At 38.5% G+C, this 27,586-nt stretch overlaps 1 protein-coding gene across 1 annotated transcript; it reads left to right on the top strand.

Annotated features, from left to right (window-relative positions):
* Positions 1-2,410: 2,410 nt before the first annotated feature.
* Positions 2,411-27,586, top strand: slc45a2 (solute carrier family 45 member 2). Its single transcript, XM_086153047.1, has 7 exons — positions 2,411-4,119; positions 7,273-7,449; positions 16,028-16,395; positions 22,994-23,137; positions 24,201-24,324; positions 25,463-25,668; positions 27,341-27,586. The coding sequence occupies exons 1-7, from the start codon at positions 3,648-3,650 to the stop codon at positions 27,560-27,562; spliced, it is 1,713 nt and encodes a 570-aa protein (XP_086009173.1). The 5' UTR covers positions 2,411-3,647; the 3' UTR covers positions 27,563-27,586.

Here is a 27,586-nt window from a genome sequence, read left to right as displayed (position 1 = left end):
ATTCCTTCTATTAAATGAGCCAAGTTACATAATAAAACATCAGAAACTCAATTGAGCCTGCCAGATGATGACACAATTGCTCGTGGGCGCACAACCTCCAATTCATTCAAGTGCGTGTCAGTGCATCCCACTTGTATTTCCCTTTGCCTGAACGTCCCCTGACAAATACACAAGGAGCGCGGGTTGACCTTTTCCCCGGCGCCCCTATTTTCCTCACGACTCCTCGGTATCCCCGCCGAATAATCACATGCAGCATCACTTGATTAGATTAAAGAGCTGCTGAGGTCTGGCACAAAAGAGCCCTTGTGATTTCATCCTTAACAAAAGCCTGCAGAGAGGAGAGACAGACCTTTGCCGTAATCTTCTCTATTTTGAATTTTTGCATTGTCCGATGAACAAATTACAAGGAGAGTAAAAGATGGTGTCTTGACCTTGTGAACGTTGTAGTCACTGCGGGGTTTGAAATACATTTTGTGTAGCTGTTGCTGTAAACACAAAACCTTGCAAAATGTACTGCAGAATATGAACATGAATTAGCTGTTATAGTTATTATAATAATAGATTATTTAAGGCACCTTTCTCAATATTGAGGACACCGTACAGGCATAAACATATATACGAAATACAAATTTTAAAAGAAATTATTTAAAAAAATAACCAAATAAAGGCAATAAAAGTGTAAAAAACAAATTCAGTAAACCAAACAAAAGTTTACACTGGTTGTTGACATGCAAAGTTATAATAATACCTTTTATTCAAGGCGCCTTTCTCAACACTCAAGGACACCGTGTACACATATACATATACACAAAATCCAGATTTAAAATAAATTATTAAAAAAATAAATAAAGGCAATAAAAGTGTAAAGAAAGAAAAAAAAAGTTCTACAATGGTTGTTGACAGGCAAAGTTAGAAGCGTCAACCATACGCTTTTAATGGAACCTGTCATGTTGTGCTGTATGTTTATTTATTATTTTTATTTATTCACACAATTTTTCTTTGGAAAGCATGTGCTGCTGAAGTTTATTGGTCGCAGGAAAAGGGAAACTGGGAGGTTTTAGGCTGCAAATCATTTGACTCACATAATTTCCATTTTATTAATTGGAGATTTTTCTTTTTTGATTTGTTTTTCAATGACTGGAATCTCTCACAGTTTTGTCCGTCTCTACCTTTTGACACTTGTCAAGGTCAGTCTCGATCAAGTCACTCATGAGCATCTATATCTAGGCGACACGGCAGATCAAAGTACATCTTAAAATAAAGGCCCTTTCACCTACAAGAAAAGTGCCAAACGTGGTAAGTTATATTCCACATATATGCTTTCTGTTATTTTCTTCCTTTTTTGTAAACACCAAGATCATTCAACTTGACAAGGACCTAAAAAGTATATAAACGAATACTGAACAATGATCCTCGAAACATGAACAATATAAGACTGATAAGACAAATAGTGACAAAAATTCTATTATTAAAAAACTTTATATCACAGTAATTAAAGAATGAATATTCAAATAATAACTTAACAGAGGCTCCAAAAATCTCCGTGGATGCTCTGAAATGTTGTTCCCAAAGTACGATGCGTCAAGGTTTTGGGCACCTGATGCTTGGAATGAATTGCTATCCGCTCTTTTACGTCAAGCCTTTGTCACATCCAGTGAGTTTAAATTATAGCGTTCTACCTCGTCTTTGTTCAAATGTGAGAAAGTTGTAGTGTTGAAAAACTAATCTTTTGCTTTTGTCTTTTTTGCCCAGGGAGACTCATTGGGACTAGCCTGCTCCTCTTACAGCAAGCTTGCTAGCAAGCTCGCTAGCTAACGAGCAAGCTAGTTAGCTTGCTAGCTATGGAGCTAGCTAACTGTGAAAACTTTTCTTATATAAACTAAGAATAAAATATTCAAGTCAGATGAACTCATCCCTATTTTTCAAGAAACATAATGCTTCATCCTGTAAAGTCTTGAATTTCAAAGTGTTGCTTAGACATTTGTTATATCCAGGGTTGTACATTGAATAAACAGGTGTGTATCGTAAATCGGCATTAAGATTATGGGTTTGTGTGGTTTGGGATTTAAGAATGTAAGAAATGAGCCACCCTGGGAAATCTTAATACAAGTGATTGCATTCAAAATCTCTGTATCTTCACCACAGTCATGGAGCAACAACAGCAGTTTGGTTATACACTGTGTGTATATATATATATATATATATATATATATATATATATATATATTTGTAATTTGAAAGAGGCAGGGTATTAAGACATACTTCAAACTGTGACTTCTTGGTCAGGCATTGTTAAATGCATGAGATGTATTATATTTAACTTTGGCTTTGCCTTAAAGGTTTTTCTTTGAAATGTCTCATTGGTCTCATTCTCAGGTCTGTGGGTGAATAGACTTGCATTCTGTTCAGATCATCACATGATGATCGGATGACAAATGCAATGAAAAACAAGAGGCAATAAGAGCAAACCATTAGACCAAGGCCGTATTTTAACTTCACTGATGCGGATTGGCCTGAACCAGAGTGCCAGTCGCAACCATTTATATACTGTATGACTGAGTCTTATTTTTACAAAAGCCATGAGGCAAAATGCTGGCATTTTACGTCCGTCACACATCGTACAATTTTCCGTATAAATACTAATGTGATCATTCACATTTCACAGTTAAGCTAGGATTCATCAGTTAATAATAGTCAGTGTGAAGACTGAAGTAATTCCCTTTCCCTTTAGTTTTTAAAAAAAACAAACAAAAAAAACCACATAACATTTATAAAAAAAAATATATATATATCAAGGGGAAAAAACATATATCTGCAAGTCTATTTAACAGCCCTTTTATCTCATTGTGATGCTTTGGACTTGACTCATTAAGATGTTAAATTTGCTTTTTTATGATCCAAATGAAATTTTAAGGATTGTTATTTGAGGATATATTTTATAATGTAGGTTTTTCAGTTTTCATACATCAGCCTGATTCACTATTTATTATTCAACACTTATTTTAAGGTCAATATTAATGTTTGTATTTTGTTATTGTATGAATTGCAATATCTATTCAAATGCATGTAAATTTATGCAATTGTTCCAGGGTCTGATTTTCACATCACTTTTATAATTTGCTTAAAGTAGTTTAATGTTGTTTAATGTAAAGGTCAACGCCTTTTTCGATAAGTAAATAACTGTTCAGTGTTGTAGCAACACCCTCCGTCGAAGGATAGAAAGTAGTCACCTTGTAAGAAAGAAAGAGGGTGTATTATTGTCCTTATTGAAAAACCACACATCACACTCACTCACATGCATGTAATTCCTCATTCACATTCCCGTGAACAGCCCTGGGACTTTGGGCTACTACAGTACTACTTTTAAGAGATGATCACTCCCACTTCATTTTCTCCTCCTCTTTCTTGTACTTCTTTACTAAGTCCTTCTGCTCCCTGGACAGACCAAGAGGGAAAGACAAAGGTAAATAAAGCTGCCTGGATCTTGGACTAATTGCTCAGCTATGCAGCAAAGGGAGAACTAGAGCTGAGCACCAATGCAAGGACTGGACATTTAGCCACTTGTCCATCACCCTGCCGGATCAGAGAGATTTTTTTTTTTTTTTTTTTTTTTAGTTTTTCCCTTACTCCTTCACCCTTACTCAACCATGACCCTTTTATCAGAGGACCAGTCTGCGCGGCCTCAACCCTGCCGGCTCCCGCAGTCCGACAAACTCAACAGCACTTGTATGCCAAAGAACTCAACAGAATACACTGGCTCCAAAGAGGACTACATGGACAGTGGGGAAAGTGCAGTGTTTGGGGCGGTGGAGCCCCCGAGGCGCTCGCGGGGCCGTCTCATCCTCCATGGCCTGGTCATGTTTGGAAGGGAATTCTGCTACGCGGTGGAGGCGGCGTTCGTCACACCGGTGCTTCTGAGCGTGGGTTTGCCCCGCAGCATGTACAGTCTCGTGTGGCTGATCAGCCCGATCCTTGGCTTTCTGCTCCAGCCTATTATCGGCTCTGCTAGCGACCACTGCCGCTCACAATGGGGCCGGAGGAGGCCTTACATCCTCGCCCTGGGCATCCTCATGATGATGGGACTCACCTTGTTCCTCAACGGCGACGTTGTCGTCTCAGGTGAGGAAGGCAAGAGAGCGTGCGGTCGAATTTAAAGAACAGAAAGCTGTATGGGGGTGGATGAGTACAATTTTTCACATCCTTCTCAGGATATATGATGTCTCATAAATTCAAAGCGGGTGAATTTGTCTTCCACATTTTCCAAACCTATAGCAATTTCCAAGGAAACAGATTTCAATGTGAAAAATGACAGTGTCAATTTTGAATAAAACTAGAAAGAGAAAGTGGGGAATGTTTCAAAGTTTTAAAGGTGAGAAACTTTCTGTGAAAATGTGAAGATTTACTTTTGTCTGTCTTTCTCTACTGATTTGTTATCAGATGTTAAAGGCTGTTTTGAATTGTTTCCAGCCTGATCAATACAATATAATTTATCATTTTCTCTTACCTCTTGGACAAATACTAACTCAGAGAAAGCTCTGACATTTTGAGCAGCTCTCAGGGTCACGGCTTCAACTTGTGACTGAAGTTGAAAGATGGTCCTGAGCTGGTGCCTACTGGCACAGACGGATAAGTAATTGCCTTTCTGTGAGAATACACCCGAGGCGGAATCATGAGAACATTGTTGCAGGATATGTGACCTTTGTTAAAGGACACATTCTTTACAGACCAGCCATATGATGCACTTGTATTGTTATTCGCTGAAATTGTGATTAAGTAATACCTTCTCTTTGTCTGATTGGCACGGGTAGCATCGGTGCTTGATGTGCTCAAATTCGACAGTTGTGGAAAACAAAACATTTGAAATGGCTTATTATAGACAAATGCAAGAACAGAAATCCAAGTTCATAGAATGTCTGCTGAACGAGAACTTAGCAGGGAATTTTAAGCTAAAACCCAAATATGAAACAGACAAGGGGGTGTTATTTTTGTCAGAAAAGTTACTGAAGATTTTTGCATAGCGAGAACACTTTCAAAATTGGGACTGACGGTAAAAGAAAAATGACAGCTTAGGGTTTTTTCCTTTCATTATTGAAATTTAGCTTCATTGAATGGTGTGATTGTCGGTTATGTTTCAACTAGAAAGACCTCCTTTTCCCGTTTAGTAAGCTGATTAACTCTTCATGTTTCACATGGAAGGATTCGACTAAATGGAAAAATGTGACATAGGGTTTGCATTATTATGCTGGGAATGCCCCCATGTCCGTTTTAGCATTACACTTAACATTTTATTTTTCCCGCTCCAAGAATATTGTTTTTAGAACTAAATAATATAATTCTATTTAATTTCTAATCTCATTTGATGAAGCTGCAAAGTAGCCACCGATGTGCTCAGTAATCTTAAACGTTTCCTTTCTACGATTACTCCGTGCAACCTTCAATACATTTAGAAGCACTAGAGTTAATCAAGACTGGAATTCAAATTCAGAATCCGTTCAGCCCTTCGTTTTATCCACATTATGATTCCCAATGAACACGATGTTTTTAAGATCTAATGCTATCATACGGTTGCATTCCTAGCTTGTCATCTTGACCGCTAATAGATGGCCTGTCATTAAACCCAGTGCAAAATGGTGAAAAGCACAAAGAATGTTCGCATTCCCAAAAAGAAGAAAAGACCACCTCCTATAGTCAAATTGGGCATTCTGTCCAACCAGCTGTGACAGGACTAAATAATCACCATGACCGATTCTGTTGTCAAGCATGACAAGCAACACACCATCACAAAGAGTTGTGAGAGCAGCTTTTGCAACTGCCAGTGAAAAAATAAATGTGGCTGAAAAATCTCTTCTAGATTCAGTACATACACAGAAGGTCTATTCAATATCGATCAATGCCGTTAACCCAAAACAAAACCAAAAAACAATGAAATACTGAAATACTGAACATGCTCATCAGTATCAACATCAAACGTCTTCTGATTTCTGGTATTTAGCTACCTCTAAAAATCGCCTCCACGGAATTTTGAGCGCACTAGAGACAATATCAGACTATAGGAGGAAGTGGATTCTATCGGCTTTACGATGCATTTTATTTCAGACGAGCCAAGAATTCGCATGTTAACAGGGAAAAGTGATATTTGCATGAAGAAAGTTTGACTGAAGTCAGTCACTTGTGGAGTCATCAATTGTTGCGACTCACTTTCACCTAGTGTGAGTGCCAATTTTACTTCATTATATTTTTTAGTTATGAATAATGTTGCCATTACTGATGTGACAACTGATCTCTTAAACGTTCTTATTACAGTACACAAACAATGGTAATCTGACTGCAATTATAAATATAAATTTAATTAAAGTAAATAAAATGATTTTCATCATCAGGTCAATGGGCCAAAATCAAGAGGTCTTTAAAAGTTTCTCAGTTTTCTTGAACAAACGATTTCTTGAAACCAAGGTAAAGTTGATTGAATGAAAAGAAAAAAATAAATAAAATTTGAAAAATGACGTTTTTCTCGGACATTTGGTGTATACCACTAGAAAAGTCATACCACAGCAGTAGTACCGGCACAAGAGCGAAATCAAGAAATAATTGAAATTTTAAAAATATCCATGTATTAAACCACCAGCCAAAATGTTGCCCAATTATTCATGACTAACTTTTACTAACAAGCATTACAGGAGCCAGAGAGATTATTGTGCTGCAAAGCTGACAGAATTCAGTGTGAAACCAAATGTGAAAATCAATTTACCAGTGGCAACTGCAATAGAGCTGTAATAACTAACGTAAGTGGCTTTGCCCTACAAAGAGCTTTTCTTTGCTGCTGACAAAACTATGTGGTTTATAAGAATTGATAGATAGATAGATGAGGGAAGCTTCTGTGTTCCATCCATGCATTCAAAAATTACAATTATAACTTTAAACACAGCCATGAGCATGTTGTCGAACTGATATTTGCTTTTAGACTGTAATTTTAACAATACAAACTAAAATGGTAAATTCTGAGTATGTGGCACAAAAACAATGGCATTGTATTCATCTAATCCAATTATCAAAGTGTTCACCTGTCACATCTGAGTAATAAAACATTTCATTCTGATCTCAGGCAAAAGCGCCTCTTGCTGCGCTTCTTAATTTTTTTTTCCACTTGTCTCATTCAACTCTGCTGCATCAAGTTTAAGTTCAGCGGGAATCAATAATGAACATGCAGTTATGAACGTGACTTGTTGTTGAGATTATATCCCGAAGCACTGATACACAATATCTGTCATGCAGCGCTGGTGAGTGACTTGTCACTGCGGAGGATATGGGCCATCGTGGTGGTTATGGTCGGAGTCGTGCTGTTTGATTTTGCTGCCGACTTTATTGACGGGCCCATAAAAGCCTACCTGTTCGACGTGTGTTCACATCAAGACAAGGAACGAGGTCTCCACTACCATGCTCTACTGACAGGTAAGGAAATAACACGCACTGTGCAATATTTCCATCACTCACATCTGCCCGTTTTTCTCTTCTCAACCAGCACTTCGACAGATTTGTTGCGAGATGAGATAATAAGCTGCCTCTCAAGCATTTTGCAACACAACTCACAAACAGATTGTGCGTAGCACTTGTCAGAGATCGACTCTTGCTTTGTCAAATTTTGGTGGCTTACAATTATCTCACATGTCCAACAACAGCATAACAACAAACATAATCTTAGAGAATACTCTACTCCAAATCACTCAAGTTTAATCACCAACAGAAATCCGACCATTCCTGAAATTGCAAACATAGTGCATAATACATTGTTTGTGTGTGTGTGTGTGTGTTGGGGGCGTTATTTTCTCCTACAATGCAGCGCTTCTATAAGAAGATAATGTGCATATTGCAGAGAGAAGTAGTTATTGGATTACTTTTCTTCTTAGGGCAATTACTATGTGAAGGGCAGTTTATGATGGAACGAGATGGTATCAAAAAAAAACAATTATAAGCTCATATTGTAGAGCGCTTTCCTTGAGACTGCGCTAATACTTGGCGCTTAGTATCCTGTAGTGACTTCAGAGCAACGGGGGAGCCTGTAGTTGCTTATGAGGAGATTTTTTTTTTCGGCTTTCACCAGTGTCCAGTGGGTCCTGGCGAATTAGGTGGTATATAAGCTGCCTTGAGTGCTTTTTGGGTGGAACATTTCTCAGAATAAGTTTTTTTTTCCCCTCCACTTATCTCCAGAATATTAGTTAAAATCATACAAACTCTCATTATGTCCCATTCTCTGAAGTCTCAGGTGTGGAAAGGGAAACAGGCAAACACCACAAACTCCTGAGATATGTTGCTGCTTTTTTTGTATTTCTGAAATCTTAGTGACTTTTTTTTTTTTTAACTTAGAAAATATAAATAACATGGTGGGGGGAAAAGATGAGCTGCATAAATATTTTGTATTTTATTTTTTCCCAGAAGGCATTTAAATATTTAGGATTTGGAGGGGTTTGAGTATATGTCACATTTTTCCACCTGAGCATGACAGCTTAGAGGTTTCTGGTCTCTTTGTTAAAACTTGAAATAATTGGTTCTACAGCAGCTGGGATGGAGAAAGCTTGATGGATTAGCCTTGCAATTTTCCATCAGTTCGGGGCAGGAACATGGAATTTATCTAAGCTTTTCAATCCCTAGTTTATATGTTGCGAAAAAGTATTTCTAATGAAATGGAAATGTTTTTTTGTGGTTGTATTGAAAAGAAGATTCATTTCTCTTTTTTTTCAAATTTTAGTCACGGTTTCCTAGGAAATCGATTTTTTTCCATCATAAGAACAAGAAATTTATTAAAGCACATTAAACAAGATAACAGGTGCATATGAATGTAACAAATCAGTGATTTAATTTGTTTCCATTCCATTATGTCCTTGTATTGCTTCTTCTTGTTTTTCTTTGGTAAAAAGTGCTTTTTAAATCACAATTTATTATCGCTATTATTCTCATAATTTTTGTAAAATTCCAGGAAACATTGGTCCATGGAGGACTCTTGTTTGGGTTGCATTCAGATGAAAAAAGGTTATTTTTAACTATAAGGGGCCGGCTATGGCTCAGTTGGTAGAGCAGGCGACCCTCCAATTCCAAGGTCTTTGTTTTGATTTTCAGCACCCTTGGGAAGACTCTGAACCCTCCAGTAGCTTCCGATGGGCCGGTTAGCGCCTTGCATGACAGCCGCCATGGGTGTGTGTGTGAGTGTGTGTGTGAATGGCTGCATCTAATCCAGCGTACAGCAGCCTGAAACCATAAGGAATCAAAAGCCCTATATAAGTGGAGGCCATTTTCCATGGTCTTCATAAGGTTTTATGTTTTTCTAAAACAAGTTCACCCGGTTGATTGATCCTTTTAAAATGCTCGGTTCAAAATACAAAGTCAGAGTTTTCTAGGTGGTAAATTTTCAGTGAAAACAAATTAGTCACACATCATTGCAACTGAACCTGAGGGCAAAATGTATAAAAACATGTTACACAAGAGTAAGTCGAATACTATAGTGTTTTGTAATCATCAAGAGAAACAGTTTAATTTGCATAAAGCATGAGATCGATAGCCCTTATGCTCCCTGATTATTTATCATATATGGATTGTTGGATGGTCTTCTCTGGATTTTTCCCAGACTGAAATAAAATGTGATATATTTAAAGAGACTTCTTGTGCTAGATTAAAATTTGGATTGAATTTTCCTCTACTGACTCTACTTGCGCTCAAATAAGAACTGGAAGACATTCCATACAGTATACATTAATTTTGCACAATATAGCGGGGGAGAAAGTGCCAGTGTTTATAGAATGCAGCTTTTATATGTAAAATGAAATACCAAGATATTTTGAGGGATGATAATACATTTTATTTAGGGACACAGTAAAGACATATACAAAAAAAAAAAAGATTGAAAAGAAACAATGAAAATCAAAACAATAAAAGTGACAAAATGGTTAAGAAACAAAGCTAATCATCATTTTCTGAATTAATGTAATTTTTTTCCGCCCAGCAGCACTCCGGACAGATGGATTTGTAATCATTACCGTTCTTTAAATATATGCTGATGAGATTACATATCAAACTGGAATTTCTGCATCTAAATTTACATGATCAGGGTAGACGGGATCCAGCAAATACCTCTTCATTCACTTTCTTAGCTGTCAGCCAGCACCAGCTGGTGTGAGTCAGGTTTAATCCAGCCTGAACTAGTCATGTGCTGCAGTCATGGGTCTAGGCTGAGAGACGCAGGCCAGACACATGACTCTTTCTTGCCAGCTCTGGCATGTGAGGTTGGAAGTTGAATTTTTTTGTGTGTGTTTCTCAGTACTTCTAGCGCCTTTTTGTCTAAGCTCTTCCAAAACTTCACATGCACTGAACCAAAAGACACTAGCGCATAGAATTCATTTGTCTGTGATTTTCTGAGCTGTCACAGGCAAGTAGGCTGCCGTAGCAACATTAACAGAAGCTCATTTATTTAGAGTGTGATGTCTCACTGGACAGGTTTTACAGAAATTAAAATCTGATTCTATTAATCACACCAGAGCAACTTCAGTTAGATTCATAAGTACTTGATAACCTAATTTTGTGACTACAGCTACTGACAATGGCTGCCAGTCCCATACAAGCATCTTTGAAATCGAGATCAGGTTACAAAGACAATTATTTCCGATGTCTCAGATGTTCTTCTATCTCTTCTAATGGCACCACGAGACTGACAAAACAATCAGAAATCCACAGCATTTCACAACAACATAAGAATTATTAAGGAAGCTCCATACATTCCTGGAGCTCAGAGAAACAGTAAATTACCCAAGCTCTAAATTGCGTTTAACTTAGATTAATTTGGGAGTTCCTGATCCAATGTCTTGCCTTTATTTTTTTTTCATATGAAGCAATAATTAATAATTCCTGCATAAAGGCATGCATCAGAGACTGGGCCAGTGTTAAATGATCTATAAATAGATATTTATAAAGATGTATAGCCATATGCATACATGGATACAGTTCATCATAAAGTTGTAAAGATGATTTATTGACGCTAATTCCTCAGGTGTTTATGCTTTCCATTCAGCCTCCAATTGCCCCTCAGGGACAAATAAAGTGATCCCGATTCTTAAATTAAGACGCTGTCTAATTCCCTATAGGTCATTAATTGAAACAGTTTTGTTGATTTGAACTAAGACTCAACCCGCAGAACTATATCAGTACATACCGAAAAGTACCTAACTAGCAATATTTCTCTCCAAAAGATTAAGTTGGAAAGAACATGGGGCAGCCTGTCGGTTAGCGCTGGGATCAAGGTAGAATGTGGCCATTCGCAGTGGAGTTGTAATATTTTATATTGTAATATTCATATTCATATGGTCTCATAAAATAATTCTATTTCTCCCAAAGAAAACACTGTGCCTGTAGCTTTCACTTGTCCTCCTGAAAAGACCACATTTTTAAATTATGAAATGCACATTGCAGTATAAAAGAAATATAAAATATAATATTATATTAAACTCAGCTTAACGCAGCTTAACTCAATAAATTCATTTCAGCCACCACAACCTTGGTCTTTCAGTCACTAACCAAAGCTTATGGTCAGAGGTTAATGATGGAATGTGAATAAAGTCTTAAAGTGGTGGTGGTGGTGATGGGGTTGCATCACATCAGTTAAAGCTCAAGAGCTGCCTATTCTTTGTCATCAAATGCTGCAAGTTTTAAATATTTTGCACGGAATAACAAAAAAACTCTTCTACATGTATTGTACATTTACAAATACGTATTCCGATGCCCAAGCTGTTGTAATTTTCCTCCTTCTACGCGCTCTTTACTTTTGTTTTTAGTATTACAAGAGAATTGCCCTGCTGTATTGTGATTCACTCACACAGCACAGCCATTTCTTGCCATTTCCCTGGTTATGAAGTTTTTCACAAGGTTTGTTGTTTCCTATTTTCTTCAATCCTATACTTTGTTGGTCACCTATGCAATCAAGCAGAAAATATTTATGGTATAATGTATTAGACTTTCATAGAAGCCACTCTGTTGCACGCTGCTCACATAAAATCTGTTCATGTTTCTTGTAACATAAGCCTGCATTGCTTGTGTAGACAAAAGGGGATATATACTTTTTGCTGCTCTTAACTTCAGTGAAATGTTCACCATTTATCAGGTATACAAAGGTACACATATAGAGACCATATTTGAAAAAAAAGACAGCGGACCTTGAACAACACACACACACACACACACACATATATATATATATATGTATGTATGTATATATATATTATAGGGCCTACAATATACTGGCGACCAGTCCTTGCCTCTCGCCCAATGAACGCTGTGATAGTTTCCGGCATTCCCCGCGACCCTGTCTGCAGGAAAAGCATCAGAGAATAGATCGATGAATGGATGGATATTATCTATATTGAATATTATCAACTGTTGTATTTGGTTTTGCAGTAATTATGCTTATAGTTACTGGTTACTTATACTTCTATTGGATAGACTTACCCTATACTCTAGTTAAAAAATACGTGGCTGAACCTAAAAGGAAAAAAAAGACAAAAGAGAGCCTGTTAGATTATTAAGATATGCTGAAAATTTCACCCGTTGTGTTTAGGTTCAGGAGTTGTTTTTCTGCACAAGTATAGGGACTTGGTTATCATACCAAAGCTTACGAAAGCTTCTTCATTTGGCCATGTTTTACAAGCCTTCAGTGTTGTAATATTCTTATTTTGATTTTCCGTGGGTAAATTGTTCTCACTGATCTACATTAGTTCACAGTTTGCTGGAGCGAACCATTATCATTACATCCCTTGTAATGTTATGATGTTTCAATATACCAACCAGCGGTGAGAGATGTGTGGAGTTGATGAATGAGGTTTACGAGAGAGAACGAAGAGATCTAAATTATGACAATGAAGACGATAAGTGGAAAGACATCGGGTCGCATTGATATCCTTGTGGAGGTCAATTGTCAGTTGAAGTAGCAGAGATCGATAAAAGTGAGGAGGGCATTGAAGAAGATAAAAAACCAAAACAATATCTGGTCCTAATGATATCCCTGTGGAGGTACGGAAGTGTCTGGCTGAGGAGGCAGGAGTGTATTTGTCAAGATCTCTCAGCAGGATGGAGATAAAGTCAGAAAGGGGGAATAATAAACAGAAAAGGATGCAGAGGTGAGAGTTACTTGGAGGCAGATGATTCACTGTGGTGACCAGTGGAGCAGCAGAAAGGAAGAAGATGAAATGAGACGTGTGGAGTGAGACGGACCGTGTGTGTGGTTGGAAAATAAGACTGAGAATTAAATTAAGTGAACGAGGAGATTATTTTTTGAAAAGACCAAGTTATCTGCAACAATTACCATTAAAAGGACATTAAAAAAAAATTCACAGTCACAGTTAAAATCAAAAAAAGTTGTTATAGTTCCTGAAAAAGTTGTCAAAACACAAAGGCCTTTCACAACAGCATGTTTTTCGACAAATCTTTACAAAAAAAGTAATACGACAAGATTCGTCAATCTGGTTTCATCTTAAATACGCAGTTAAGGATAATATCTATGAAATAAGAAAATAAAACAAGAGATTAAGTATCTAAAGTAAATGATTAATGTGATGGTTAACTATGGAAACTTGTGCTTTTGCTTGAAACAAGTTGTTTAAAACAAAGAATTTGTATAGAATTTAATATTCTCAATATCCTATTATTTTCATCTCATCCATAAAAAAAAAAAGAGTATATTTGGTCACAGTCACATGAAGTTGGTCAGTGTCGTTTGCAGCAAATTATCAAAAATGAGTGCACAGTTCTTGTGTAAGCATCAAAAATGAAATTAGTAGTGAAATAAGAAGTGTAACTGTGTTTGTTACTGCAGTCCCTTGATCACTGCTGCCCCTGAAAGAGCAGGCTCACAGAGAGCAGAGTTTGACAAAGCTTAAGGCTTAGTGTCAGTCTTGTGACAGAGCACTGCATAAGCAGCCAGGCTGGCTTCATATTTGATATGACCCACCTCATTCACTCTCTGGATATTGAGTTTGCATTAAATCATTCCATCCCACTGAAAATTCCGCAATGAGTAAAAAAAGGCCAAAGAAAAAAAGCCCAAACAACAAACATAATGACTGACTAAGTGATGCACGCCAGTTTGAAAGCTCAATTTATATAACAAGGAATGTTAAATATGGTTGTGCAACCAAACTGATGTTGTCTTGTTCTTTAGTGCATGAAATTAATGTCATGTAACTTATTATTTTATACCCAGTACAATGAATGGATGTAACAATAACTTAATGAACAAATTACAATACCGAGTGTTTCTATGGAAAGGAAGAGCCTAATATCACATCATTGAAATTTACCTTGTATCATTTCTTCAAAGTTCTTACCATCTCCAACTTTAATTGAAATTTATTTTGTGGACATTAATAAAAATCCAAAACTTGAAAAATGACTTTTAAAAATAATTTATTTTATAACTTATCACCTTGCCCGAGCATATGGCTTCAAAGTTAATGAAAAAATAATGAACATAAACATATATCAACTAACTCATTTAGCATGAACATCTTATTTAAGTTCAGTGTTTGTCTCTGAATGCTTACAAATGTTAATTTAACATGAAGTCTGAGTCACAATATTTCTTTATTTTTAGTAGTTTCAAGTACAGTAGTAGCATTTGATTCTGTTTAATTGAACCACCACTGCAATTTGACAAATATATATTTTACTGGTCAATAAAGCTTCCTCTTAAGTCCAATTTGCTTGTGTGCTGAGGGTTTTCTTAATTAGGTGAAGCAGCCTTTAGTTGGGTCACCCCTTTTCACAAACTGGCAAGCAGTTTGCTGCAGATCAAGGGTCAAAACAGTACCGAAGCTTGCCTTTAATTAATATATTCCTTACTGCTATGCATAAACTTGTTAGTTGCAACGTATATTTTATCACTACCTTACTCCTGTTTTTTGTTTTTTTTTCAAAAAGATAAATACATTTTATGTGAGAAGCACCATGCGGCGCTTTGTGTCTAAATGACACAGTATCGTATAATCATTATTCTATAATGAACCTTTCATAATAGATTTGTTCATCTGTTTGGAGACTTAGCCCTTCTCAACTTGTGCTGTAATTAATTTCAGTGGACCTTATAGATGAAATCTGTTGGCATTTAAAGGTGTACCAATTAAATATGTTGCATTGCACTGCATATATACCTCTGTTTTCTCTCCTGTAATGCATTTTGAGACGATACCTGGTATGGAGTTAAAACATTTCTATTTATTTTGGTTTTTTTTCGTTGTCTTGACCGAGTGAGCTTGTCACCTCAGATATCTAGCTTCATTTTTAAAACATATTACATAGACGGTACTCCCTGCTCTTTATTCTATGTCTATGTGAATCCATAAAATACCATACTCAGTCCAAAGTCCTGTTTCTGTTCGTTTTCTGGATGTAATTTAATTAATTGAAGCTTGGTTCTTTTCCCCACATTTGCATTACGTGGCAGACAACATCTGTTTAAATGGGAGCTGTAATGTCAGGTTTCGGCAATCAGACACCAGAAATTCTAATTCAGAAAATCTTGATTCCCCTGGGGGTTGGATTGCTTCTATTGACAATAATCCAGCACAAATTACAGATAGTGCATCACAAATCCATTTGAAACAGGATCCACTTCCTTGAAATGAAAACAATTATAGTGTAAAAAAGCTTTTCTTTCAAATACATCAGATTTAACGGTTTATAATTTATGAACATGTCATGCGATATTTGAATTAAATCTAGCAATGTCGATCAGCACATCCGTGTAGCACTTCATACTTTTATGTAACAGTTTGCCAGTTTACGCCTGCTTTACACACCAAAGCAAAAATGCCAACATTTGAATCTAAAACTGCAGACTCTGTTACATGACCCAATAATTTAAATAGCAAAGCGACCCATGTTGTTCCCTGATTTTCAGAACAATACAACCTTTGCAGTACCACCTGAGCTACCTGACTCAATTAAAGCTACCGTAATGAAGATTCCTTTTGATTTGTTGAACTGTTTCGCTTTCCAGGTCTTGGTGGAGCTTTTGGGTATCTGGTTGGCGCAATGGACTGGGGTCACTCCATAATGGGTCAGCTACTGGGCTCTGAGTACCAAGTCATCTACTTCTTCTCCGCCTTGACCTGGGGTGTCTTCCTCACTGTTCACCTATTCAGTATTCCAGAACAGCCTTTGAGTACGGTCCCAGGTGCTGCTAACATCGTGCCTCCCAGCGCCCTTCGCCTACTTGGTTCCAGCAGCAATGGTTATGGTGCGCTGACCAAAGAGCCAGTCTCTCCTGTGGTTCCACCATCAGTCCCAGAATTAAGGCAAAGGTCCTTCTCTGCTCTTGGAGAAGCCAATTCAGTGACCTCTAGTGCAAAACAGCTGAACAAGGAGGTAAGCGATTTTTTTGAGTAGCTATATTGTGTTCCTGTATATAATAGAAAATATGCATTGTGATTTTTTTTCTTGAATCATTTGTTGCGTGCGGAACAATTACCCCTACCTGGCATTCTTAGCTACTCTGCTTACAGCTTCAGAAGTATCTGAGCTCAGATGTTTTAAGGGGATGATTTGTTTCCTCGCAGAGAAGCTGACCGCTTCAGTTAATTCACGTGGAAAAAAATTACCACAGAAATGTGTTACAAAATGTGTTATTTAGGTATATACACTGCTCAGAAAAATAAAGGGAACACTTAAAAAACACATCCTAGATCTAAATGAATGAAATATTCTTATGAAATACTTTGCTCTTTACACAGTTGAATGTGCTGACAACAAAATCACACAAAAATGATCAATGGAAATCAATTGTATCAACCCATGGAGGTCTGGATTAGGAATCACACTCAAAATTAAAGTGTAAAAACAAACTCCAGGCTGATCCAACTTTGATGTAATGTCCTTAAAACAAGTCAAAATGAATCTGTGTTGCTTCCTGAGTGGACACTATGATTTCACAAAAGTGTGATTGACTTGGAGTTACATTGTGTTGTTCAAGTGTTCCCTTCATTTTTTTGAGCAGTATAGTACAATGATAGGTTTGTCTATACTATAATATTTTCAAAAATTTTCATAATTCATTTTGTATCATCTGAAAGTGTCAATGGCATCAAACACCCTCTGGAATATCTGTGGTATTAAACATCCTGATCAATGAAGCATCAGTCGATCAAATACACGCAAATACGCACAAAAAGAAAACCAAAGTCTTAATTAACTGGACAGAATACGACCCTGAATTCAAATGTGGACAAGAGAGCTGTAGCATGCAGGACAAAGTGAAGTTTGAGTGGCAGCATGGGCATTAGCGCTATTTCTGGAGGTGAACGAGGAAACGTAAATGTTGCATGTTGCCACATCGAGGTAGTCAAATTTAAATCCCAAAGAAGTGTCAATGTAATATTTGCAAATGAAGAGTATCTGTCCGTCCATCCGTCCGTCAATCTATCCACCTGTCAATCTAGTTTATCCATCGATTTAGTCCTTCTTGTCTGACTTGTCTTTCTAGTCTACCAATTACGAGGACAAACATGGAATTCACCGTGGCCCTAAAGTAGATAAAAGGATGTGGTACTAAAGCCTCAGGAGCCCAATATGCCCATTCAATATCTTCATTTATCTAACCGATGTGGCAGTCAGAGGGTACACTCTGGCATCATCAATGATGCAATCCTGCCTTCACTGCATGATTACGAAATTAGAAAAAGAAGCTTCAGTAAAATTACAGGATGGGGGAATGAAACATGCACTAAAAGTACCAAAAAAAATGAAGAAAATGTAATGCAAATGCTTATATTTGTAGCTCAATCCCATATTTAAAAACTATGCCAAGGATAGCAGTAGCATATTCAAAATTATTGATGGAACATCAATCACAGTGCATTCTTTGTGAGTGATTGATACAATATGTTTGTTTTATGATAGCTCCAGGATATATGTTTTCTGAGACATGTATTTGTATTCTTCATACGTTCCATTGTGTTCAAACATTTGTTGCATCTCAGTAAATGACAAATTGAATCTAAATGAATTTGGAACCCACAATGTTGTCTGATGGTAAGTTTAGCAGAGAACACAAATGGCTTGAAATGAACTCTTTCTTTACTATTTTGACACAACGGCAATGAGATGGTAGCAGTGGGAAGAATCAGGTCACCCGGTGATGTGTGACAATTATTCGTATCAGAAGGGAGCTGGCTCTGTCATTAAGCCAGGGAGCCTGTGATTTGGGAAGCGGTTTGGTTTTGATGAATGTGTTTTTGTTAGGGGGCTCATTTTTGGGGGGGGGTGAAAAAAAAAAAGGCTCAGTCCAGCAGCATGATGGGCATTGTGTTTCTCTCTATAGCAGCCGTGTTCCTCTTTGTTGTGAGTGTTTTCTCGTCAACTGTGATGTGTCCGTGCTGTCTGAAATTATTTTGATAGTTTAAACTTCCAAGTTCACGTTCAGAAATGTTGCTCAAGAGGTGACCAAGAGTGCAATGCAGTACGTGACACAATACTGAAGATACCACAATACCTATATCCTGTTGAAAATGTCTACAATATTATCCATCTCCATATGACTCCTTCACTTCTAGCAGAGGAATATTTAAAACATCACTACCAATGTTCTTTACCAAGTTTCAGTATTCATCCCTGCACAAGTGAAAAAAAAGTTTAAATTCGCTTTTTTTATTACATCAGATCGATTCTTTAGAATAACTTATGCACCAATTGTAATTTTACGTGTAATTTCCACACAATGTGTGGTTCAAGTATTGTAACGCGTGAGATTACGTGTTCAAAATTCACATTTGTGAGCTGCAGGTTTACGTACTTGGGTTCATGACAGTTGAGGAAAAAAACATGCACAAACATTTTGAGAGTATAGATGTGTACATATAGACACGTTTGTGTGTAGAATTATATCATCCATGGGATAATTGCACCGCTTAAGTAAAAAATTCTCTACCCTTAAAAGCTGGATGAGGGGTTTGATGCACGAAGAAGGTAAAGGTTGTTCATCCCAGGTCCCGACTGGATCTGGCTCTTCCCTTGTACCATTCTAGATGTAACACTTTCACGTCAATCAATTCTTCAGGTGGAAATTAAAGCTTGATTACAGGGATTAACACTGCTCGGTCTGGTTAAACGATATCTATGCGGAATTGGGACTGTTATAGCCTTGTAATCATTCTGTCTGTTGATAATGTGGCGAGCTGGGGTTTAGCAAAGCAACAATCGGAGTCAAGGATAAATTGCTCTTTAGAAGATGGCTTAAATTGAAAAGACAACGAACAGTGGAAACCAGGGGGCATCTCTCTCAAGGTTAACAGTTAGCCTGAGGGTGCACTCCCCCAATACGGCCCAGTTTAGTGTCACGCGTTGAACACCTCATTTTACAGTCAACCATGGAGTTCTTTAACATAGAACCAAGAGAAGCTCCTAGCAGTCAGCAGCGTCATCATTTGTAAAGGATTCTGGGGTTCTGCCGGCCAGTCCCCGCTCCATGCTACATAGCCCCCACCAAGCAGCTTAGCTATCCTCAGCAACCTTAGCGTTCATTACAAAGTCCTTATATCAGGTTGGGGTCCTACGGTGTCGGCGAGGTTGACTAGTTCTCTCCTGAGCAGCTCAGAAGGGGGGCTGGTCTCTGGTGGGCAGAAACTTGTCCTCTGGTTGGAGTAGAGGTTGGTAAGGGACAAGTCTGTCTCTGTGCAAGACGACCAGGCTACCCCTTTGCATTAGTCTCACCCTATACACAACATCTGACCGTTTTTCTAAAACAGTACAAGGCCCAACCCAGTGGCTCATCAGCTTGGGGGAGAGGCCTTTTTCATCACTGGGCTGTAGACCCACACCTGGGCCCCAGGAGTGAAATCCTCTCCACAACAGTGGACGTTTATGGCTCGTTTCTCTTTGCACCACGCCTCTGTGAGAGCTTGCCTGGTTAACTTGCTTGAGACATTCTCTGAATGGTAGTAATGGTAGTAGAATCCTTAACAAACAGATGGTAGTAGGAGGCCAGGCCCAAGAGGCTCTGCAACTCACAAACAACTTGGGGAACAGGCTAGTCCCTTACGGCCAGTGTCTTTGCTGGGTCAGTGGTTACTCCAGCTGCAATCATCAAATAGGCCAAAAAAAGATCTCTTTCACCGGAATAAATTGCGCTTCTTTGGGGTGAGGCGGAGGCCGGCTGAGCGAATGGCAAAGAAAACGTCCTTAAAGTTGTCCAAGGCCCCTGGAACTTTGCAGAATGGACCAGAAGGTCATCCAGATAGACCACACACTGACTCCGAGGAATTGTCCAGGACCCTCCCCATGAAGTACTCAAAGGTGGCCAGTGCATTGCAAAGACCAAAGGGCATCACCCTGAACTGCCACAGTCCTTCGCCTGTGGAAACTGCAGTCTTAGCGCATGCCTCTGGCACTAACTCCAGTTGCAAATAGCCACTCCTGAGGTCAAGGGAGCTGAACCAGCTGGACCCTGCAATGTAGTCCAGAACATTGTTCGCCCATGGCAGTGGATAAGAATTCTTGCGTGTGACTTTGTTCAATAAGCTGTAGTCCACACAAAAACGCCAGGATTCGTCCATTTTCCTAGCCTTTTATTCCAGCCTCCAACATCTCCTTTATCTTCCCTAAAGCTGCAGCCCGCTTGGTGAATGGTAGATGTCAGGGGCGGAGACAAATTGGATGCGCCCCTCCAGTGGCAATTTCTTGCTGGACCAAATTGGTCCGAGCACAGTCCTCACCCCTGGCTGTGAAAAGATCGACAAACATATCCAGGGGGTTTAACAAATGGCGTGCCCAATCTCCAAATCCCCACATCTCCGGCAGTACAAGTCACTGATCGCCTGCCTATTCTCAGCGGATGATGGCTCTGGGGTGGCTTGATTGCTTCCTCGGATGACCGCCGTTGAGGTTGTTGCGCCTTTTGCTGGAGATGAGGTTCAACGCAGTCCATCTTCACCTGAGAATGGAGTGTAATATCTTCCTCACCTAGGTATAGCGTTTCCCTCGGTACATCAACCACAGCCTCCCATTTTTTTAGAAGGTCGAGGGATCCTGAATTCTTGCTAGCCAAAGCTTACGCTCTATGTAGCTGGAGGTAACAGTCACTGGGAGGATCGTCCCTGCCAGCATCTTAGTGCGCTGACCCGTGGCAGTGGTGATGCTGTGGTGGGTGCATTGCTAGCCCCCATATTCAGGATCAGTAGTGTCAGGAAGGACCCCAGGCTGGATCAGCGAGATGAATGACCCTGTGTCCACTAGAGCCCGATGTCACAGTCCACATGCAGTCCCTGGGCTTGGCCAATACGACCCAGCTGCTGTTGTAGCGCTCGTAATCTACAATGAAAGAGTTGCTGCTCCTCGCGCCACCACCGGTCATCCTCGGGTCGCCGTCGTTCATTCTGCTGCCGCCGACCCCCCCGTCACTGCTGCCAATCCTTGCATCGCTGTTTTCCAATCTTTTGAACTTCCAGGCCTCAACACTCCACTTTAGCTGGAGTTCTGGCAGGAGTGTCATATCCTGCATTTCTCCAAACATGGTTGTCATTTTGCAATCCAACTTCTGACACCAATGTGACGGGCTGGGGTTTAGCAAAGATTTATTATTTGTTTATTATATCTCATTTATTGTTTGCAAAGGATTCTGGGGTTCCGCTGGTCAGTCTCCACCCCATGCTACAATATGATAGTTTTAGAATAATTTTGGTAACAGAGCATGGCAATTTATCGGTTAGAACTTTCTTGTTACTTTCAATTGTGCTTTGGAATGAAGGATTAGCCAAACACATGCTTTTCTGAGTATTTAACACATTGTCAGAATGATGATGTAACAGGGTCAAAACAATTGAAACTCAAATTGAAGATGACCGGTAGTCACAGTTAAATTGTCAAGGTTGTTCAGTTTCAGCTAGAATATTACAGAGGCGAATACACCCCCGCAATGAAGTTACATAAAAACGTTTGAAATTCACTGCGTTTGTACCTAAGAAAATTGCATTTGATCACATATATTAACAGACCTTGCAGAAAAACATTGCATTTTGACCAATGCTTGTTTACCCCAGCACTAGACATACTAATGTAAAGGCAAGAATTCGACTCTTCACTGTTTCACTGACTTTCACTTTCACTGTTTCATTGATATCACATATTAAATTTAGTTCATTCATTTATTGATTCAGATTTATTTTCATTACTGTGTTGCTGCAACTGCATTACCAAATGCTTCAGCTTTTATAATTAATTTTGGGTTTGGCCATTTCATTTGTTTTAGAACTTGGATATTTTTTTTAGGTATTTGCAGACATTTTAGGTCTTTTACCATTTAGATCATGTTAGTCTTGGTCTTTACAATCCTTGACTGTTGAAAAGGGTGAGGAGATATTTAAAGATGTGTTTGCAGCATGCATATGAAAATAGTTGCTTTTGCGTGTTTCATGGAAATAGCTTCTAAGCTGAATTATTTGCTTTGTATGCATATGCGGATATTAGATCAATGCTCTCTGGCATTTCATGCTTTTACTTAAATTGGCTGTTTTCCCTTTTTCACAAAGCATGTTTGTTACCAGACACTGAATGCTAATGGTTCAACTTGTACATTTGCTAATATTTCTGTTAGTGTTTCTCCGCTTTCTCTGAAGATTCTGGTATGGTTCCTCCAACACAGAATAAAAAGAAATGTCAATTAAAACAAGATAGGAGTGTTGTTTCTGAAATCTAAACTTTTTTGGTGAGATTTGCTTTTTTTGTCTCACCATTTCTCAAAGCTTTAAACTTTTTAAATCCTTTTCTGTCTGTTGGAATTCCTCATTTGTACCAATTAAGGAATCATATTATAATGTGGAAGCTTTTGAACTGCTGTGAGCTGCTGGCCCGGTCACCTGCAGCTTTCATCTGCAGTGAAACGGTTTCCAAAAGAAATGAGACATCTGGCAAGAAAGAAAATTGCACAGAATGATGAGGGGTAATGTCTGGTGTGGGTTTTTTTCTTTGTGTGCAGGTCCAGAAGAGAATGACACTTAGATCATTGATGAAAGCTGTTATCAACATGCCAAGTCACTACCGCTACCTATGCATTAGTCACTTACTTGGATGGACCGCTTTCCTCTGCAACATGCTTTTCTTCACCGATTTCATGGGGCAGGTTAGTGTGATTGTTAGTGTTAGTGACATTGAATTCATGTGTTTCAAAAATGTAACCATAGGAAAAAAATAACAGACACGAGTAACATTTGATATGTTATCCAAAACCTCCTACATAACACTACTTATCATCATTGATCAAATTGATATAATAATAACATTTGTACTTTTAATTAATTTTTTGAACTCATTCTTTGAACTACATTGTTCAAGATTCTTAATTTACTTCCCGTCAAGCATGTGGTTTTTCTGAAAATTTGTAAGAACATAAATCACAGTGCTTTGGTATTAAAATATCCTGGATCAAATATGAGCCTCTGTTTTTTTTTTCTCAATCCATTTGTTTCAATAATTCAACAAAGCCATTATCCTTGAATCTACCGAAAGACATGTCGGCTATGGGTACAGAATGTATTTGATAGAGGGAAATAAAATGACATCATTCTAGAATTCTGAGGAGAAAGAAGTTCATGAAGCTATTCGATTTCATTAAATTCACTGATGCGGATGTTTTAATACTCTAACACAAGTATGCCCGCAGATAATTTACTTTTGATTTGAAAAGTAAAACACCCAACCACAAAATATTCAAAGGTAACCCTCACAATGTTACATGTCCACATTTGGGTTTTAGTTATTATTGATATGTATAGTAACACTTTTTAAAAGCTTCTTTAGCAGAGGTACTACAACAGCAGGACCATGTTCATCAGACATAATGTGCAGCGCAGTCTTGATCCTTTTTTTACATTTATTTCTGGAACACACAAGAACAGCTTTGGGGATGAAGAACAATCCAGTGCTGTCAGTGGTTTCAGAGAACTGTCTTATCATAAATATGACATGTCCAACCAGCGTAGTTCATATAGTATATGAAACTAGTAGTTACAGGCGTTGTTATTCAAGATGTGAAATGCGAGGACAGCTGCCTTTTTTAACGGCTGGCAGCAACACTTCAAGTGCACCAGTTTCATAATGATTCACTGTCATCTCCAATGCATGTTTTGCTCAAGATTTTATCAAATGTTCACGTAAAAAGCGTTCCTTCCTTTTATTCCTGGCAGATTGTGTACAAGGGGAATCCCTATGCAAGCCACAACTCTACAGCGTATGCTACATATGAGAGGGGGGTGGAGGTTGGCTGCTGGGGACTGTGCATCAATGCCGTATCCTCTGCACTGTATTCCTGTGAGTAACTTCAGTGTATAATTGTGCAACTTTCCATCGCACATCCTATATAAGATAAAGAGATTGAATGCATTTGTCTCATATAACAGCTATCAGCTCTGTGGAGGAGTTAGCGCGTCTTTCACTTATCTAAATGGTCCATCTGTGAATCCTGATCCGTGAAATGGATAGGGGCTAGCAATTCCCAGTTTCATTACGGTTGCATTTAGAAAACAAAGTGGACTACACTGCTCCACTCATTACCTGACTTCGCACAAATGAAGCAAGCACCGGTTTCCGAGTTTCCCATGCTTATCTATGTAAATATGTATTATTAAGTGCAAAATGAGGGCTGCTCTACAACATCTTCTCAGAATAACCTTAATGAAAGAGGTTTAAAAGAAGCATGCTACATTTTGCTGGAAAGCAGAATTTAGCAGGAATCAAAGCAAGTAATGTCTCAGGCCTCCTCAGTGTTCGATTCATTATAATCTGGATGGTTCCATACTGCTGGAGTGTAAGATAACCACTTGTGATCAACTACGGCAAATTTGCAATATGGGTGGTTTTGATAAGTTCATCAATGCATGCAACGCCTCAATCTGATTGTGACCTTGAAACAACACCTTGCTGTCCAGAAAAGAGAGACAAAGGTGTGGACTGGAGTCAATTGTGTCACAAATTTGCAGACTTCAGTCCTGATTCTAACAATTGTGGCAGATTTTTCACATTAAAACCAATATATTATAATTTCACTTGAACTTGAGCCTTGTGATCTGAAACTTGGTTACTCTTTTTAAAATCCTATTCAAGATTATTCTACCACAAAGTGTGTTTGCAACATTAAGTGCCTAATATATCAGCTATCTCTGGCTCTGGATTCTATTTTTCAGACTAAGTTCAATGTGATTTGTATTGCGAATGACACTCAGGTGTGCAGCATAATAATTAAGAATCACAAACAAGATTTTGTTTATATTTCCAAAGCCCAAACTGTATTTTTTTGTTGTTTTATTCATATAACTTCTAAGTCTTATCTTTAATTTCCTGCTTTGAGGCGCTGACTTACCGTGTCAAAATCCTGTGTGCATTTGGCGATTAAAGAGATCCTGATTCTGACGTAAATGATATAACTGTGGATGTTTTTGTGTGTTTTCAGATGTGCAACGTTTCCTTCTACCGTACATCGGGTTGAAGGGCTTGTATTTCGTGGGCTACTTTGTATTTGGCTTGGGCACAAGTTTGATCGGCCTCTTCCCCAACATCATCGCCACGCTCATCCTCTGCAGTGTATTTGGGGTCATGTCCAGCACGCTCTACACCATCCCTTTCAATCTCATCGCAGAGTATCAGCGGGAAGAAGAGGTAGGGGATTAACAACAGCAATGTTTTATACGGTGATCCAAGAAGAATACATCAACCTTCCAAAACCCTGGATCCTACAACATCCAACAATGATGCATAGCTTGAAAGATTAATGTCTCTGGAGGCTTAATACCACGTGCCATTTATCTTCAACCAAGCCGTTAAAATATGTCAACCTTGGTAAACCCTCCAAAGAGATGCATGAGGCAACGCTCACTTATGTCACGGGATATAAGAAGAATATTGTTGTCAAGGAAAACACTTGAAAGATTTAGATCGTGTTAGCGTCGTTCTTTTAAAAAATCCCTCCCATTTATCGGCATGTGAGTACCGGAGTCCGGAATCAACCAAAAAATATTTAATTTTGGATGTTTCCAGGAAATGTTGATCCACCACTGCTTGTCTCACTGCATGTAAATTCTTCGAATTGATTGTTTATGACACAGACTATATCTAGATTTAAATGCACTTTTAAAGCAGGCGATTCAGGTCAACTTATTTTCTCACCATTTTGCTTATGATACAATGAATTAAAGGTAATGCACTGTATGTCTACATCATGATTTATATTGCATGGGTATGGGGTCACAAGCACTTTGAAATAACATTAAAAAAGAAGCCGCATCAGAGTCTTAGAGTGATCAGCATCACCTGCACTAAATGCTACTCTGTGAAAAAACCAAATGTGTTCACGAAATATGAATTTATTTAAATATATAAGACTCATCTTTAGGCATCCAAGCTGCCATCCAGTCAAAATCGGATGTGTAAATGCATCTTGCCATTTTTAGCTTCAGTTTTGCACACGAGGATGGTCTCTGTACCAAGCAAAACATTGGAATGGGGATAATACATAAATAAATGAATAAAATAATAAGAATGATTTGAAATCCACCAAATTTACCTTGATTCCAATCATACGTTCAACTATCAGGCATACTGCAAAGTCAAGGAGTGAAGGCTACCATAAATGTAAGGTTATTTTGTCTTTCCTTCTTGCCCTTTAAATATCACTCCCAGGTCGTGCACTTTACACTTTGCACTAGTTGTAATGTGGTCTGCAGCAGGGAGATTACTCTAAAACAAGGCATTCTCAATAGAGGGAGCGAGTCGGGAATTTCTTAAATGCACACAGTTTTCAGACAAATGCGCTCAGCACTAAAGGCCCAAAGGGGTTTATTAATTGAGAGACTCAGCGCAGCGCCAACACAGGCAATACTGATAAGAAACAGAAAAACAAAAACATTGAAACACTTGATAAAACTGTCATCGGCCATTATTTGCTCTTGTATTCTTGTAAGCAGCCCGTTATCAGTTTCCCCCAGTATTTGTTTCAGGAGTCGTATTGGTAACACATTGTATATTATCTCATTATATTTGCACATATATGTGTGTATTCTCGCTTTGTTGCCATGATGCCAATTTATCTAAAAAAAAAAGAAAACCTCAAGGATGAGGTTGAAAAATCAGTCAGAAAGACACTCTAAAATGTCTTTGAATAACAAATCAATTCCAAATCAAGTGAGGTGGTTTTAAAAGTCTTGGTTAGATTTGTAGGTTGCCATAGGAGCACTGGCGATTCAGACTCAGCTGAATGTATTTAAATACATATTAAAATGTATTGATCGTTTTCTATCATCGGCCAATTCCCCGAACGATATTTTGTTTCCAGGAGCAACTAAAGCTGCGAGGGGGCGGTGGAAGTTTGCGTGGTACTGGCGTGGACTGCGCCGCGCTCACGTGCATGGTCCAGCTGGCTCAGATTATCGTCGGAGCCGGCCTCGGCGCGCTCGTAAACCTGGCCGGAAGTGTGATCGTGGTGGTCCTGTCAGCCTCGACCGTGTCCTTGTTCGGCTGCATCTTCATCGCCCTCTTTATAAAATACGTAGAATGATTCTTCTAATGAAAGTATTTTATG

This window comes from Fistularia commersonii, chromosome 9 (assembly GCF_037954325.1).
Source record: "Fistularia commersonii isolate RoL2024-O1a breed Wild chromosome 9, RoL_Fcom_v1.0, whole genome shotgun sequence".
Taxonomy (NCBI): domain Eukaryota; kingdom Metazoa; phylum Chordata; class Actinopteri; order Syngnathiformes; family Fistulariidae; genus Fistularia; species Fistularia commersonii.
The sequence above is the reverse complement of the archived record's forward strand: the minus strand, read 5'-3'. Positions and strand labels throughout refer to the sequence as shown.